The 18,680-nt window shown below is 44.8% G+C and overlaps 1 protein-coding gene across 10 annotated transcripts in view; it reads right to left on the reverse strand.

The window, feature by feature from the left end:
• SH3PXD2A (SH3 and PX domains 2A) overlaps positions 1 to 18,680 on the reverse strand; it is a 235,859-nt gene that overhangs the window by 22,350 nt on the left and 194,829 nt on the right. For 9 of the 10 annotated variants that reach the window (XM_072039762.1, XM_013102131.5, XM_005008931.6 and 6 more), the window contains 3 exons: positions 16,881 to 16,994; positions 12,270 to 12,353; positions 966 to 1,083 (listed from right to left, as the gene is read on the reverse strand). In XM_072039762.1, coding sequence (XP_071895863.1) covers positions 966 to 1,083; positions 12,270 to 12,353; positions 16,881 to 16,994 — 316 coding nt within the window. The remainder of the gene's footprint in view (positions 1 to 965; positions 1,084 to 12,269; positions 12,354 to 16,880; positions 16,995 to 18,680) is intronic. The other variant, XM_005008929.6, reaches the window with a different exon arrangement.

The raw sequence follows: 18,680 nt of genomic DNA on the forward strand, positions 1-18,680 counted from the left end.
AATTTAAACAAAAGCAAGTTACAGCTTGGGGAAGGGAAAGGAGAAAAATCGTGATTACATGCTGACTAGAAATATGACCAGCTGGGATGTCTTGCACTGCCTGAGATAAACCTGCATTTTTAAGCCACCTGTGGTGCCTTTTTAAGGCATGGGGTGTCAGTATGGCCCGGTCCACACATCTAAGCAATGTCTATATTACAAAGGGGCAGAATCACAACAGAGCACTAAAACCCAAGTGCTCCATGGACCCAAATGGAGAAAGATCTCATTAAGTACTTCTTACACCTTATACCACTGTCTTAGACACACCTGACCTACATTTTCCCATAAAAATCCCTTTAAGTCACAAGTCTGTCCTCTATGACTGCTATTTCAAATACATAACAAAGGTAGATACACAATGACAACTTCGCCTGCCCTTCAACCACAGCCCCTCTGCTTGCCTGAATACCTGATCTGGATAGGCAGAAGTCAGGCAAATTGATGGATTCGACTTATCAACTAGTAAGTTTGGAAAAGGGCCACAGCCAAAGTTATCTTTTCTGTCCCAGGGAATAACACCACCTGCCCAAATAGCTCAGCAGACCACAGTCAGCCTTTCACGGTTGCTATAAATAGATTTAAATGGGCTGCAGAAAACCTCCCATACCAGAAGCACATTAAAATCACACACAACAGAAATCACTGTTAGGGCTCTCGTATCAACTCAGAGATGGGCTTTTAACTTGAAGGAAGAAGAAAACATTGAGAAGTTAAGGAATTTCCCCCACTCGAAGTCTACAGCTTTTGCATACACTGTGCTATTTCTTTAATCAGCATGGCCTTAGCCTTTTCTTTACATTCCTTCAAGATGCAAGAGGGGCGTCCTCACGAACAAGAATTACTTATGTACTAACATTAAGCAAACGATCAGAAAAGCTCATTGCCACAGGTTCTGCAGCAATGTGGCCGTGCAGCTGCTTTACCTGATGTACCACCATCCTTCCAGGTTCTTTTGGATGACCTCCACGGTGACCCCTTTTTCGAACCCAATCTCATCCTTCCCCTGGCTGGCGTACGGCTGGATGGTGACATATTTCTCTTCTAGTGAAGGGAGAAAAGGCAACATCAGTTAGGGTCAGGATTAGTCCAGCTGTTTTTCTGTTCTGCTTGCTTTTAAACTGTTGTGCAGCGATTACGTGGAGCCATTACAAAAGGCGGAGCCCAGCTCAGGGGCCCACTGATTATTTATGCTGACGACATGATAGATAATCAGCCCCTTGCCACTGCCCTGCTGCTGATAATCACCGAGCATTTCCATGCCAATAATGACACAAAGTCCCCTGAGAGTTTCCCCCCCTCCCCAAGTTCCTCGAGCGGGTAAGAAAGAGGATTTGAAGCTGGACTTAACTCCCATACTGTAACTTGACAGAATCAGCCCGGCTGCCAAATCAGCCGAGCGTCACCGCGGGAGCTCCAGCCAGTTGGCTCTTTTGAACACGCACATGGTTGCACGAAGCATTGTGTTACTGAAACCCGAGCCCTGTATCCTGAGAGGGACCGATGCTCCCCAGCTCCAAGGGGCTGGCCCAGCACGCTCGCTGCTCTCCCCGCAGCTCCAGAGCGGCGTGGGGCTACAGGAACGAGCTTGAAACACCATTAAAAGAAGTGACATGTGAACAAAAGGGGTGTGCATTTAACAGGAGACCATACATCATCTTGCATTCATGGGTTGTGAAGTGTTTGCAAACACGCTTCTGCAAGACCTCACTCCAGAGAAGTACGCAGGTGGCAGTGGGAAAGGAGGGCCAGAACCGAGACACGTACTTCAAAAGCACAGGCTGGATTTCAAGCAGGGGGGTTAAGCCAAAAACTTAGCTGCTGGAGGTGGATGGGGGATGCTATCTCCTTTCCAGGCTGGGCAGAAGTGAGCCAACTTGCTGAGCACAAGCCAATGAACAGAGCAAACACTTTCTCAGCATCTTCCTCTGCCCACCAGGAGTCACTTACTGCAACACCTCCATCATGCTCGGGGTCAACCTTTCCCTCCGTTAGCTTGAAAAATTACAACTGGCATTGAAAACATGAAGTGCCAGCCTCGCTTTGCAGCAGCAGACGTGGAAAAAGTTACCAAACCCTTCTCCTGAACCCAGGCTGCAGTGCATGTAACAGCATGAGTTTCTGTGGCTAGATCAAAGGCAGGGAAGGCAAGCAATAAAGCACACCCCAACCGGCCTTCCTAGCCCTTTCTGCTGGCAGTCACAACAAGGCACGGCCAGGAACAAACAGGGGGCTGTCAGTGCACAGGAACTGGCAGGAAATTAAGCGAATGCAGAGTTCCTGATCGCTGCAGAACAAAGGAGCTATGAAAAGGTTGCAGCAGCTTGAGGCAAGCGCTCGTTTGGAAAGAGCGAAGCAGACCCAGCCATCTGTTTGGTCTTGTGGCTCAAATGCATTTTGTTGCTGGGAGAAACATGGAAACTTAGAAAAGCCTTACTGAGACAGAGTAAGAAATAATACCTCTGAAATGGGGGGAAAAAAACATTGGCAGAGCATCTGGTGGCAGAAAATTCAGCAAAACTGCATCTCATAAGCCAACTTCCTTTGACGGGTCACAGTAGAGCTTTCTAACTCCGATGGAATAAAATCCATCGGAATCTTTGTCCCCAAGAGGAAAATATTCTCTCCTGCTCCCTGTTAATGCAGCCACTTTATTACTGCTAAGGAGTTTCAGCTAGTTTGTAATTAGCACCATCAAGATACCACACCTTCCCCACAGACACGAAACCCAACTTCAAAGTCACAGGACAGTTCTCTGTGCTGTGTTTCTGCTTTGCATGGTAGAGGCAGGCTTATTTTTCCTCTTTTTTTAAAGTGACTTCTGCTAAAAGGAGCTGAGAGTCTGGTTTCTACCACCTGCAAAACCCAAGCACTGAGTTGAACTGTGGAAGGTCCCTGGGCACCCAGAGTTTGTCCCCAAGAGGAAAGGGATGAGAAGTTTGGGTGTGCAGAGCTGCAGCAGCTCCCAGCTACACATTGCTTCAGACACTTCCATTTCTAGGCCAGCAATGCAGAGCTAAGCCACGCGTTTGTTTAGTGTTGGAGGACTGCTCTGCTTTGTCTCTCCCCCATACCAGAGCTGCTCTATCAGAGTTCACCCTTGCCACTACAGCTACAGCAGAAGTTTCTCTGTTTATCTTATTGCTCCTTCACATAAACAGCAGGCCCTGCTGCAGCTAAAGCCAGCTTTTCAGCTAGCTCCAGCTCCTCTCGCTGGGCAGAGCGGTCACACTCTCTCTCTAGGGATGCAACCTCCTTACTGCTGCAGAGGGCAGGGGAGGTCACACCTTCAGCATTCACGCCTGGATTTGCACCACAGCTTTCCAAACGCCTGCTCCAGCACGACTTCTTGTAGCTGAGGAATGGGCACAGTCACCCATCAGCCTCACAGCATCTCTGGGTCTGATCATTAAGGGAAAATGAAAGTTTGGGGCAAGGGTCCTCTGCAAACTAGGATGCAATCACCTTCTGAACATTAAATCCCTTCCTTCTCTACACAAATCACTCCCTCCATTACGCATTTAGGTGAGATGCTACCAGGGAAAAGGATAACAGATGTATGACAATACTGCCTGGCCTATTGCTCTCACCTTGCTGCCTTGCATACACCACACAACACTGCTCATCAGTGGTACTGACTGGAGACAGAGGCCTCCTCTACAAACACACACCAAATTGGTAAGGAAAACACAGCCCCATCCACATGTCATGACACTGGGATGCACAGGAGGGACTGGTGGGCCTTTCTGAGCTGCAGCTTTCCAAAGTTCTCCCACGAAGCAAGACAAATCAAAACTGGGTTAAAAATCCACTCAGAGAAGAGGGTCCCTACGATGTTTGTGCCTAACAGTTCTATTTTAAGCCCCCAGATCAAAAACAGGAAGGCACCATTAAAATTTCCCCTTGCAAAGTGCTTTCACAGCAAAAATTATGGTCATTTCCAAGATTACACACGGTTGGTTTCTTTCAGTGGTGCAGGGGATACCACAAACACACATGAGGTTTGTAACTTAAACCGTATTCTGAAGATAGGGGCCCCCTCGCAACCCAAGTGTAATTCTGGTTTGCTTCTCAAAGACATCCTCTAGCCAGAGGACGTTACGCCTAAACCACCGCTTGCTGGAGGGAGCTGAGGAGCTTTCAATGGATGTGTCGCTTCAGAGGATTGATGTAGGGTTCGACAGATCAGATTACAGCTACTCACAAGTCGTTAAGAGAAGCTATTTGACACTTCATGATAGATACATGAAGTTACTGGAAAGACTTCACGCAGACAAATGGCTTCAGGAGAGAATCAGCAGAGCAGCAGCCAGGGAAAAGACACTGCACGGAGTTACACAGACACCTCTGAAATATGCTGGTTTTGTTCAGATACTGTGGCAGGTGATGTTACAAAACACACGTCAGTGAACCGTCCCAGACCTACCAACAAAGCTGTATGCCCAGATCTGCAAAGAACTCACAAGTGTTTAATTCTGATTCATCAAGTTTTGACTTAACAATTAGCAGAAGAAAATGCAAACACGAGTATAACTTGTATTCCCCAGCTGCAGCTTCCATTACATCAACTTCACCGCTGAGGTCAAGTGGGCAGAATAAACTTTAGTATGTGCTACGAAACACATGCACCAGCTAAAAGGCTGCACTTTGGAAATAATGGGATGAGAGTCAGGATCAGCTGGAAATGGCACAACGATACCTCTGTTTTTAGCTTGTGACACCCAGAGATGTGTTAATAACTCAATCAGCCAACTTGACTTGTATTTCCTTACCTCTAATTTGCAGGTCAAATATATCTTCCCCGGCTAACTAAAGGAGATAGCTCCATTGGAAATTCAGCCATCACAGTAAGCCCAAACAAGGCAAGCATGAAGAAGCAAAAGCCTGTTTGGCAAAGAGCTACGACGTCTGTCACATCATGCATTATCCAACTGCAACCCACTTTGCTTGGAAGGAAGGAGTTAGTGTGTCATCCTTCCCCCCCAGACACGGACTACTTAAAACACACACCACAAGGATATCTGTGCTGTTTGGACTACCAGACCCACGCCACCCCCTTGGAGCTGTGCTTAGCCCAGCCTTCCCAGGCAGGCTGGCAGCCCAGCACTGAATCCACTAGTTACTGCAGAACCCCACTTCCCTATCAACCTTTCTCCTTCCTTTTTTCCTCCCCAAAGAAAAGTAAGCTTCTATTTTACTCTGGTTTTACCTAAAAACTCCTCAGGGAAGACAGCAGAGGCTTGGGGCCAAAACTGAGATGCAAATCCTTGTGGATCACTGGGAAAATTGTGTGGATAGTAAAAGACAGTTGTAGCAGCCATGTGACAGACCACAAAACTAGAGAAAGGCTTTGTCTAGCAACTGAGACTTCCCACCAGCAAGTGTAACACAGGCTGCTGAAGCCCATCTAGGACATGTGCCCATACACAGTACAAAGCATTTAAGCTGTACATTGCCCTGTATTACTGCTATGTATAGCATGTGGTTTGCACAGCGTGGTCCCAGACGTATGCAGCCATGCTATTTTCAGCAGACCTGGTACAAGGAAACCAGTGGTATTTGAGTGTTGTGGGTCATTCCTTCGTAAGCCAGAGATGTACAATGTTCCTCAACGGCTCGTGGAAAGAAAGAAGGGAAAAAAATGTTGAAGTGTTGGCACCACAAACCCTGTGTAAAACTCCTTTCTCTGTACTAAGCCAGGCAGGTTTCAGAGCAGCTTCTCTTGGTTTTGAGAATAGAGATTGTTTCTAAGGCTGCTGGAAGCAGTGTGAAAGCAACTCTCGTCAAGCAATCCAAACCCATGCTAGGACAATTCAGGAGTGCCTACATGTATTCTCCCATCTATTTTTAGGTTAAAAAAATATTAATAAAGCGCAACTTTCTACATAAATAGTATTTATAAAGCTGCTTTTATATCATCACATGATTTACAGCAGAGCAAGATGACCTACAGGCACCTTGGCAATACTCATCAAGCAGCAAAAGGACATTTTTGCAGCCACGGTGCAGCAGGGACTGAAATACTTCTGTCTTACCCAGCCTGATCCTTGGCTCTGATAAAACATACTGGCTGCAGAAAAGGTAGTGATATTAAAATTTAACTTATTATAATTTAGGAGGACTTAATATCAATGCTTCATGCTTCTTTTTGTGTGTAGGATTAGAGCATGTAGTTAAAGGGTCAGCAGGCGTGTCCATTCCATCACCATCCCTTTAGTCAGTGTATACCTAAATGGGTTTTGTTTCATCTGCTGTATTTTTGTCTACTGGTGAAAATGGAATCTCAAAGAATTTTTAGGCATTGGACACGGTGCTTTCTGTATCAGGTGACCCACTAAGACAAAGGAAAAAGCCCTATTCCTCAACTAAAACCTTGAAACAGCTAAGATGAAGCTCCATCAGTTCCTGAAGAAGCCGTACTTAATGGTCTGACAGAGCAAGACACCAAACTTAACAGCCCATGAAGTTCCTTCCAATCCCATCTGTCAAACCAGGGCTTCAGATTTTACACGTGTGCTCACACACACACCATTAAAATTATGAGGTGTCTTGAGAAACGACTTGGTCCCTCCTCTGGCTGTCTGGATTTATACTTACTGTCAGGTCAAGGAAAGCAGACCTGCAGTTTTACTGCTGGAGTTGTAACGTAGAACTTCAGTAGTGCTTTCCAAATCTTCCTTATTCAATCTTCCCAATTCCTTTGGCACTGGTTATTTCAGATTCCTCCTAGTCTATCACCAAGGTAACAGTTCCTTTCCCCAACATCTTCAAAATCTTCTATCACTGCTGCTCCTCTCTGCTAGAGCTCTGATCTGGCCTTTCGATCTCTTTTGCACAGCCACATCCTCTCTTTTGCTCCCCTCCCAGCCTTTCAGCAAGCTGTTCTTGACCACCATCACTCTGGTTCTTCAACCAGATTACTTAGCACGTGTTACACCAAATTAAGTGGTCCCAGCTTGAATTTCCAAGCCTTAGTGCTACCACTTTGCTTTAACATCCTACTACACATTGAAGTGGTCTGCTCCCTTTGCGTTTCCCACTCCTCCACATCCTTTCATCTTTTCCCACTCAGCTCCGTGCTTTTCCTATGATGCTTTTCCTGCTCAACCTGAGCAGGCTCCCTCCTCCGTCATATCAAATAACCCCAAACTCTCAAATCCTTCCTAAAATAAGCTTCACCTACCCCAGCTTCCTGCCTTGCCAAACAAGTTTAGCTTTAGCCCTTCTCTAAAAGCTTTTAAAAATACCAAACAAGTATCACTTTCCACTGTGAAAAACCTTTTGGTTGCAATAAGATGCGTGCCAAATTGCCACTTGCCCGAGCTCCTTTGATGCACGAGCTTTCTTTCTCTTTGTTTAGGCTGTGAAGTATTTGGGACAGGAACCTTGCATTTAAGCAGCTAAAATACCGTGCACGTTTCCAGCCCTGCACAATCAGCCTCATCTCTCCCAGGCAAATGGCCAGCGCTCAGATGCTTCTGCCTCCAAGATCCGAAGGCCCCGCTTCGGGTACCCCTCCTTCACCTATATTTTAGAAGTTTGCTCTTTTCGGTCTCCACAAATAAGCAGACGAGTTATGGGCGGCACTTTGGGAGCCGACCAAGCACAGGAGCAATTTCCTTTGCCCAGCTGGTGTTTTTGTACATGCCCCCAACTTTCCATGACCCCGGCCTTGTTTGAAATGCTGGGGGGGGGGGGGGGGGGTGGATAGAGGGGAGCCGGGCTAGAAATTAGCCAATTAACGATTTCTCAGCAAAATGCAACAGCCCCAACCCTACGTCTTCCAAACCGCAAGAAGAATTTTCTTACAAAATACTTTCCCCTCAGTCAGCAGTCTGTGCTCGCCCTCCCCCACCCCTCCGCTCCACCCCCCCCCTTTGTCAGACCTGCTTCTGGAAAAAGCCTCCCCGTTCCAGAAAGCCGGGCAGTAATTCAGCACCGACTTGGTTTTACTTGTCTAAATATTCAGCAGAGAGAATAGCTATCCACAGTTATCAACCGCATTCGTCTGCAGACAGGAGCTCTTCAGCTTTTGTCTCTCCCCTTCTTGTCCCCCCCTTTTTTTTTTTTTTTAATACCAGAAAGGATGATGCCAACACAAAGAAGAACATTAATGACGTTTCTTCTAAACAGTTTTTGCATTGCACACGCTCTTTCTTCAACCAGCGAGGGGTAATAAACATTTACTACTTTCCTTGGAGCATGGGAGGGCGGGGGATGGAGAAAGAACAACCCAAACGTGCTGCTGTGCCCGTCTGCTTTAGGGCTGCAAAGCCACCAGTGACGAATGGAGTCAGTGGATGAAGGACAAGCAGGGAAGGAGTGAAAAGAAAGGGAGAAGTCCTGCGGGCTGGGCAATGCAGGGGCTGCCGAAGCAGGCAGAGCGGATCCAGTAAGACGCAGGAAAGGGTCAGAGCACACGAGTGCAGCAGCCAGGCTGGGTTGCTGCTATTGAACAAGGTCTCTTTGCACAGCTGGAAAGTTGGCTGCAGAACGACCTGCCTGGGCAGGGAGATGGGGTTCGAGCATCAAGAGCGATCCAGTGGTTACACAGCTGCCTTCCCTCCCTCTGCCCCCTCTCCCCCTCCCCGTAAGTTAGGCAAGCAGTCAGAAGACCTCCAGTTTCCAAATCGTAGCTTTAACTCTTTCAGTGAATAACTTGCTTCTTGTGCTAGCAGCTACTCTTAAGTAATAGGCTCATTTGGCAGAAACTCAGCCCATATGTCACTGCACTGTTGGTATGAATAAAGCTATTCCCGCATCGTACCAGCTCCAATCGAGTGCTGGGCACAAAACCAGGAAAGCCATAACTTATGTCAAATATCTGGTGTATAAAACAGCATGCAACCCCCCAGTTTTTCCCGACCAAACGCTAACAACACAAATGACTTCTCATGAAGTCAGTCTGTAAACAATCCTAAGCCCTCTCCTAGGGGAAGTTCCAAGTAAATGCGTTTGTAGAAACAGCGTTTCACCTGGTGCAAGCGAGCACCAACGCCGTAGCTTGCAGGTCCAACAAGGGTCAGCATTGAAGCAAACTACAAATGTTCAGGTTTCTCCTCACAACTGGTATTTGTACTAGTTGAATTTCGTTATGTATAGACAAAAGTTTAGAAAACTTCCCACATTTAAAAACACTTAACATTAAAAAAAAAAAAAACAAGCTCTGCAACTATACAAGAAACATAAACCAATGTAATCTCTTAGATCTGGGCACACCACAGACATTTTAAAGAGAAAACTTCAGCAACAAATGTCATCTGTTTCTCTTTGTAAAAACAGGCTACAGCTGTTCTCTTTGCAGATTTTTTTCCAGCTTTAATAAAGGAGCACTACCATGATATTCAATAATTTGTCTTTCATCTTTCTTATTTGCAGACCCAGTAACGTTGCTCCCAAATATCTAAATTTCAGGGTTGCTTAGCTTCTTTGAATGGCCTTGAAAATGGTGGAAATAAATAAGCCATACATTACCCTTGATACGCCTCCCCCTATTAAGTAGTCTTTCCCATGGAGGCAAATGGCCCTCTCTTCTGCACTAATCCCTGCAGTCTCAGGGCAGTAGATACTTCTGAGCTGTCCTGACTGGCACAGGACTGGCTTTTTCAGCTAGAGAGGGTATGCTCCCAGCACATAACCAGGAGCACAGCCAGGCTGACTGCAGATGACATGCTAGACCAATAAGATCCTGCTTTTTAGAAGACGAGAAGCAAGTGCCTGCTTTTGCAAAGCACTGGGAGCATTCCCAAGTTGGTATATGGGACTTGAAACATTCAAGTCACTTGGAAAATCCTACCTTTCAAACCCATCCTTAATTTTGGATTTTAAGTAGTTTGACCACAAATCTGGCAGATAAAAATGCTTATCAATGGTACCCAAGCATAAATATAAAAGGAAGCATCCTTTACAGGTTGCTTTTAAACTGCAGTGAACTTTTGGAGCTAACCCTTCCAAAAGCTGGGACTATCACAAGCAGAATATCACTGGGTGGGATGAGTTTCAGCCAAAATGTTTAATTGGATTTATTTCCAAGAAAGAGGTCAAGTGGGGGAGGGGAAGCTGTTTACCCTCCATTAAACAATTTTGGCAGCCTCCTGTCTGAGCAGCACTAGTTCTTCTGTGCTCTGGAGCAAGAGCCTGCAGGCTGGCAGCAGCGTGCGTACAGTTCAGGCATTCGGTCATTTCTGCACAAACCCACCCAAATTTGGCCTTGTTTTATGCCTTTTGGGCTGGGATGGGAGGGAAAGAAGGGAAAACGAGTCTCTCCTGACCTCACATAAACTGTGATCTGTTAGAGAGCAGCGGGCTGAACACCCAAAGAGACTCATACTTTCTACAATAGCAGTTTGGAAGCAGTAACGTCTGTACAGGCTGCAGCTATGCCAGATGCATACTGCCTCCAACCTGCCCTCAAGCTCAAATCACTTTTACTTCCTAACCTGCTCCTGTAAGAGCTCCTAACCTACTATTTCAGATGATGTTGAATACCTTGGTTTTTGCTAACCTGGCTAGCTGGGGCTGAAGTGCCTTGGAAAGAGCTCATAGCAGCAGCTCCTCCTTGGAGGATGAGCCCCAACCCTTGAGATGCTGCAGGTTGTGCCAAGATCTAGTTGGAGATAAAGCACACACTCCCAAACTCAGAAACCCAGCACTGCTTGACCTAAAAGGAAAGAAACTTTTACCAGGCAAGACAAAGGCAGGGGTGGAAGAGACTGTGTGAGCCTGTGGTGTGGAAGGCTGCCAGGGAAGACACTGTGACACCAGCCAGAGGGCAGCTCTGGAGAAGACACACATGTAGATGATGGGCATAAGAGGGAAAAGTTGGGACTGGAACTTAGATCCTTGAGTTATACCAATCCACTATGCTACAGGACCAACCCTGCAGCCTTGGTATTTTATGGATTTTTTTTTTTTTAATGTAATATGGTATGAATAGGAAAAATGTATTTATTTGAACTGGTAAACAAAATGTTTAGGAAACTGATTGCCCCAATTTTTCCCAGTTAAATTGTCAGGAAGTATCTGCCAGATTTTGACATGCAAAAATAAGTAGCTCCCGAATTCTTTAGGAACAGAAATAAGTATAAGTTGTTTTCCCGTGCTTACAGTTTTTTGTTTGTTTGTTTTTGGTGCCTTCAGGGTATATTTGGTGACTAAGCAAGACCATGTCTTCTGAGGATAGTATTGGCTGCTGCAGGGTGAAGCTACAATAGCTACACCACTCTTGTTGCTTCGAATCCTTCAGTGATACTTTGAAGTACAGGTAAAGTGTCACCAAATTCATACCTTGCTTGACACCTGCATGGGTCTGCACACACACCAAACCCAAGAGCAGATAAATCTGAAACCTTAAAAATACATTCTCTCCATACTAGGACAGGGAACCTTTTCCCTCAACTGGTAAGTTTCTCTTTCACTTGTATCTGGATCCATGCCCCTCAGTAAGATTACATAAAGCTTACACAAAAGGTACATGTGATTTTTTCCCGTTTATAAAGTACAATGAATACCACACCTGGATGATCCTGTAAGGAAGGGGGAAGAGAACAAGGGGTACTTTTACTCTGGGAAAGATGCATTGCATGCACTAGAGAAACATTTTGTTTGGAAGATTACTCAGACTTTACCCAAAGGCCACTTCAAAACATAAGGTGGTGGGGTTGTTTTTTCCCCACCTACGTTCCCTGTCAGACCAGCAAAGCTAAAAAGATGCTGCTAGTGGTGATATTTTCAACAACTAGGACTGAGATCAAAATCTCCCAAAACTTCGAGAAGTCTGCCTCTAGTACCAAGCACTTATTGCAGGGAAGAAAGGAGACCAAGTGGAACAATTCTCATCTTTCCACACCAAGCGCTTTTCCAGTACGCACATCTCTGACCGTGACTCTTTGGCATTCTTCTCATTTTAATAGCCTTGAAAGTATCACTTAGTCTTTCCTACCTCAGTAAGTACGAGTACAGATGTTCCCAAAGTTAAAACACAACAGATGTGAGCTTCCCCAAGCTGCACAAGCAACCCGACTGCAGAATTACACTTGGTTATTAGCCTCCAGCTCTTGGGGTGCCCAACCATGGATCCAAGACACCCTCAAACCATCACATAAGAAATCCACATCTCTAGCAGAGTACCAGACGCAGATCAAGGACACCAGCCGCACCACCCCAGTGCACAGTAGCATGTTTTTTGGTGCACCCTTAGAGGCCAGTGCCATAGGAAGCTATTCATTCACCTCGACTCTGCTGCCTGTTGACTATCCCGCCCAGCGTCCATCGCCGGTCCAGGCGCCTCAGGTGAGCCTTGCGTCGCTTAGAAACTAGTTTGGAACGTGGATGGAAACATAAAAGGAAAAAAAAAATGATGGGAGGGTGAGGAATAAAAACAAAACATGGCATTTACAAGCACTGGTCTTGTTAGCAGAACAGGTTAGATGGGATGCAGAAACTTTGGTTTAGTTTATATAGTACAGTGAAACAAGTTAGCTTCTTGAGCCTGAGTAACAGAAACCACCTACAACTGTCACAAATTGCCACCCTTGATATTAATTTTCTTTAAAAAAAATAAAAAACACAGACATAGACACAAAGCAAACTGCACAACAAAGGAAAACGTGTCCAAGGTGGCTGCAGGGTCAGGACAGATCAACATCACTGCAGTTGGATCTCCTTGTTAGGCTACAGGGTCTCTGGAGAATTCACTCCGTTGCATGCAATAATCAAACCCAACGGGGCTCTAACGCTCTCTAAATAAATTACCACATCACCAAAAAAAAAAAAATCAGGGAAAAAAAAGGTAGCTTCTGATAAGTGAGTTCACTTGTAACAGCACTCAGGAACTGCACCCAGCTGGAAAGTGTCTGCTGTCTCCTTGCTTGCAACATGCAACTCAAGCACTACCGCTGATAATACTCATTATGTTAGTAGTTGATGTCTAGATCATGATTAAGAGAAAATAATGAACAAACTAACCTTCCTGTTATTGAGCAGGCTCAAGAAGCTAACATGGCAGAACCGAGAATTAGTCCCACATTCAAACAATAATTTATGCTTAAAATATAAACAAAATATAAACAAAAACAAAACACTTATGGAAATGGCGTTGTGAGAACAGCTGTGCACAGAGGACACCACTTGTTTTCCAGATTGCATACTTGGAACCATGCTTCAGTTCCTTCTTCTGGTTGTGGAGATGTGAACAACACAGGAACCACTGGACTGGCACAAACACAGACGAACACTTTCCTCTTCCCATGTAAGGGCTTCCACTCTAGTTTGGCAACTACCGAAAGTATGCTTGGTGCTGACAAGAGTAATGCAAAATACTACACTTCAGCTATCTCTAGGGCACAACCACAACTGTTTTCCTAGTGATGCTGAGAAAGCTGTTCATCAACTTATCTCATTAATGATTGCTTGGCTCTGCAGTCATTTTGGGAATATGCCCTCATACTCGTGGTCTTCTAACACTATGCTCTACAGACAGCTAGGAACAGCAAAATGTTTTGATCAGGGGAAGGATTGGTTGAACAAGTGTTAATAACTTCCCCAAAAAAGCAGCTGACGCCTTCTTTCCCTTCACAGCTACTGAGGCTTGGTGCAAATTCCTGCACCCAGCTCACTCACCTCAAATTTCTCCTTTGCTGTAAGGCCTAAACCTTCCCTAGCCACCCTAAGTAGAGGTGTGGTGTCTAGGCACAATGTCTAGCTAGTGGTATTCTGTACTTCTCCTTTGATCCCATGTGGATCAAAGCAGAGAAGAACCATGAATTTTCTGGGGAGCTGGATTTTAACTACATAGATCACTGTGGTTTTGGCTAGAGGGACTTAGTAATCCTCTTGGAAGCCCACAGTGGCACAAATGAGTAGCTGTCTTCAGTCCTTCCTGGTAGTGTTTTTCTTTCACGTTGGCTTAACCTGGTAGCTTTCTCCAAATCCACATGCTGTTAGACTGCCAGTTACACACACACTACATGAGAGACAACACAAGACATTTTAGGAGACAAACAGATTATAGCACGAAGAAAAGCTATAGCTGAGTTCACAGTAACGCTGACACAGATCGTGACTGTGTTAGGAGGTTTCTGTCCAAGAAGCGAGGAGATTAAGGACATTGACCTAATAGGTTTGTGGAAGGGGGAGAAATTCATGTCAGAGGTCAGCCACCCACAGCTCCTTGCTCAGAGCAGAGCTGAGTGGAGGATTCAGCCATCTGGGATCTCCTGGTCTCCCACAGAGGGTCACACAGATCCACCGTGTTCTCCTTTACACAACGGTTCTAGGCTGTCCCTAGTAATAAGGCTTTTATACTTCAGCCACATTTTTGTGAGTCAGTTTTTCATCTTCAGCAATACTGAATTTTGCCATGCGATCCCGGACTTGGACTTCGGTGGCCATCCCTTAGTTAGTCACCAGAAAGGTTATTTATCAAGAAGTGTCTAAACCTTTTAAGGGATCTTTTTAAGATGTTTACTTTAACAGCTCCTGTGGCTACACAAGTTTCTCTAGATTGCTTTCTGAATGTTTTCCAAGCTCCGTAAGAGGGTGTTACTCCAAACACAGGCCCAGGTAGCAGCTGACTGTCTACCCTCATCCTGTCCAAAGATGTTGTGCAGGCTCAAACACAGGGAGGAAACACATTTGTCTCTCAGTGAAGAAACCAGAGATGCACAGAATTATTACTAATATGTAGGGGTAGTATTATTAATACCTTAGACTCAGCACCTCCTTATCTGCAAGGGTCTGCCACCACAGAGAGGACCCCTGAGTCTGCCTGGCTTGTGGACTTGTTCTGGGCCCTCTGAAAATGCAGAGGGCTAAGAGGCTGATAAAGAAAGTTCCCTATAGTAGTGTTTCTGCCCTTCTAAGCAGACAGTACAGATGGTATAGATGCAGGAAGTCTACATCTACAGAATTAATTCTGAAAATAGTATGTACTCCACATGCAGGGGCTAGGGCACTTAACTCAGTCAAAGTACTGTCCTCCTCAGTTACATTGGAGTCTCCTTCTGCCTACTGAGAGAAAGTGGACAAATTGTCTGTGTAAATGTTTGGTTTTACACACTTCATTAAGAGAGTGAACTGAGTTTTTCCTTCCTCTCTTATGGAAGCCTTTCTTTCCTACTTATAACTATTGGGAGGCCATTCCACTATATGGAGAGGAGAATAGCTCAAGTAAAACATCTTTTACTTAAAAAAACAAAGAACAAAAGGAGCCTCAGCTTATGTGGTTAATAACATAGAACAAAGTTACTGAAAAGCAAGGGAAAGCTGGGGCACATCAAAGCAGCTGCAGAGGTAATGCAATTAGATTTGTCACTGGGATGGATCTGAACAAAAAGGGAAGAACAGTGTCAGGTTTCAGTGTATCTGGATTTGCAGTAAGGCAGGGAATGTGACTGCTGACCATAGCTGAGGAGAGCAATGTAGTGGATTAAAGAGGACCGAGAGGAAGAAGATAAGGAGCATTTGATGGATTTTCCATTACCCAGGACAGATTGCCACGGAGCAACAATCCTCAGCAGAGTACACTCCAGAGGGCAACATGAAAGGAGGAGGAGAGCTTGAAATGAAAGCAGTTTAAGCAATAAGGCTGTCAAGCATGCTTCATATTTAAGAGTCAGGAAAAGGGAGGCAGCTACAGATCAACAGACAAAGCATTCTTCTGCTCTTTCAGAAAACAGCAAGTTTTTTGGTCTATACTAACAGGGAAACTTTACTGCATCTGCTAGGATGTTGCATCATACCAGACTGGTTCCCTGCCTGCCAGGCTACAGTCAGCCTCTAAACCCTAAGTGAACCAGGATATGGGTAGCTTTGAGCAGGGAAAAATGAGTTAGAGCCAAAGATTTCAATAAAGCCACAGATGTCACCCTTGAGGCCCAGCAAAGTAACGTTTTGCCTGTTTGCTATCTTAATGGGCAGACTGTCACCCTGACACATCTCTAAACCTCCTTCCTCTATGCTAAGGAAAGGTCAGCTGAGTTTCCACATACGTTTTACGTAAGTGTCATGTCAAAAGCACCTACAAATTTAGCTAGAGATTCATTAGAATGAAGCAAATGATAATAGAAGTGTCCTTTGTACACAGTTGCTACATGAGAAGTCCATTAAGATGCGGTTAGTCTTTCATAATGGAACAGGGGAACATGTGAGGCTGCACTATTCCATTTCTGGAACCCAAATTAAGCATCTTTAGCCAAAAAACAGCACAGCTGGATACATATACATGACAAATGGCACTTCAGTTGTAACAGAGTAAGACCACACCAAATGAAGTTACCTTTCCACACAATCACAGACCACAGCAACCAGCACTTAAACTAGTTTTAAGGATTAATTTAACAAAAATGTACTGAGAAGCCACCACTGAAGTTAAATCTCACTCCTTTTAATTACCCGTGGCTCCAAAAAGCATATTCTTCCAAATAAAAGCTCTCACTTATATAATTTCTGCAGACAAGCCATGCAAGTTCTTTCCTTTGACAGACATCATAGTCCAAGACCTGTCAGAACATGCTGCTTGGACTTGCACCGGAGTTTTTTTTTTCTTGTTTTTATAGTTTAAGGGTATTAAGATGGGTATCATTTCAGTGTTTTTTTGTTTTGTTTTTTAAACACAATGACAGTCCAAGACAGTCACAAAAGAATTACAGGCATGGTACTTCATCCTAATTTCTTCAACAGTTTAAATTTATTTACTGATTCAAAAAAGCAGAAGAGATTAACGCAGCGGATTAGCAGCCATGAGTGGTAGTAAGTTTTCAAAGTTGCTCTTTTGCTACTGGTGGAAAAGTATACAGCAAGTGAATATTGGCTTGCCTTTGACAACAAAAAGCTTTCCATACCTTCCCCAGTTTTGGATGTGTTGATGTCAGAGTCATCTCTGGTTCCATTTTGGGATTCCAGGTACGTAGCAGGGACCCAGCCCTGCTCCTCTGCAGTGCTCACAAACCACCAGCCTACAAAAAGAAGCAAGAGAAGTTGCTCAGTCAACAGTAAGAGGAACAAGGATAGTGGGATGCTAGTGAGAAGCAAGCACAGAGTCAGAAGCTTTGGTGCAGGTTTGAGTTACTCTGCAGCCTCCTAAAAAGAGGCCATTTCTGTCAGATATTCTCAAAGTGCCTGATGAGTACACAGGCAGACCACACATAAAAAATATTGTAAAAGAGCAAACAGTTTATTTTTAAATCTGAAATCTATCCATAACAACTCTGACTTGAGTTCTCCAACTGAGTTTCTGAAAGCCTGTCTTGCAGCATGTACATCTACAAAACTGAAATGCTTTGTTAGCACAAATCCATGTTTGAGGTCTCAGAAGTCAAACAACGGAAGCAGGAAAGACTTCAGTAGAAGAGCACAAATTTCAGAATAGGACACAAAATAAACACTCCTAGCACACTTATCATCACCATTGCCAGCGTTCAACAATTGCAACCAGTATTCAGTGACCTAGAAAGCATTGCACACAACAGAAATAAGACAAAAAGGCAACCAAAATGGGACTTCAGGCTATAAGGACCAGTTTATTTACCTTCCCACCTGAACCTCTATGTTCATATTATCATCTAAAAAAACCCAAAGTGATCATCAACTCTATTGAGACGACCTTTAGGTCGTATCTATGGATGGATGAATAAAATTTTAGGTGAAACATCTTCCAGTTAAACACATCCCAGTCACAACTATCCTCACACCCCTTTTCTTGCTTGGCCTCATTGATTTATTGAACCTTCCCCTGAGTTTGATGGAGTTGCTCACCCACGAGCCCGCAGCTCTAGGTTTGGAGCACATCTAGATTCTGCTGCAGTCAGGTAAGGTCAGGGTTAAGATACAGGACCATAAAAAGTGAAGCAGTTAAAACATTCCCATTGTTTTATATCATCTCCCAGTCTCTCCCCCCAAAATGCAAGTTGATTCGTCAGGAGAGCGCGAGCTATTGTTCAACGCTCGTTTTAGAGCCTGCCCAAAGGGAGTTGAGGAAACATTTATTTCTGTACAAGCGCTTCAGAGCGGTTTACAGACTTTAATGGCTATCATAAAACCAAGAAATTTCACAGGAACCTGAACCTGCCTGCGATGAGCTAAGGCAGAGACAAGCCAGCTTGGTTTGCAAATAGATGGGGGCACAAAGACTGATTTCTTTTGTGACAAAGCACAGACTTGTGTGATGGCCACACAGCCCTCCTGCAGTGAGGAGATGAAGCCCTGGGTCCAGTAAGGGGAAGGGAGACTCTGCTGGTCTCCATGGCCATGCAATTTGCAACTTTAAAGGAAAAAAAAAAAAAAAAAAAAAAAAGGAACCATCTGAAATAATGCCTAAGTTCTCACGTTAAAAATCACCCATGTTTGTTCCAAAACTTGTCACAAAGGATTCTACCAGAGGACAGGAGTTATAAACCCTAATTTTCCTTGCAGGAGCCTGCAGCAGGGAGACAATGTGCCCCAAGGAACAGACCCCCTCGCTCCTCAGCGGCACAGCTGCTAGGTAGCTCTATTTATTTACTCTCCAAGCTCAGACATGGCTTTCCATTTTCTGGCCCAGCAGAGGGTTGGAAACTTTGCTTCACAAGGCTCATGGTTGGAAAGTTTAAATTTAGTTATTCCTCCCCAGCAGGAGGTGGATTCTCCTGCCACGAAGCCCACAG

The sequence above is a fragment of the Anas platyrhynchos genome, chromosome 6, assembly GCF_047663525.1.
Source record: "Anas platyrhynchos isolate ZD024472 breed Pekin duck chromosome 6, IASCAAS_PekinDuck_T2T, whole genome shotgun sequence".
NCBI classification, from domain to species: Eukaryota; Metazoa; Chordata; class Aves; order Anseriformes; family Anatidae; genus Anas; species Anas platyrhynchos.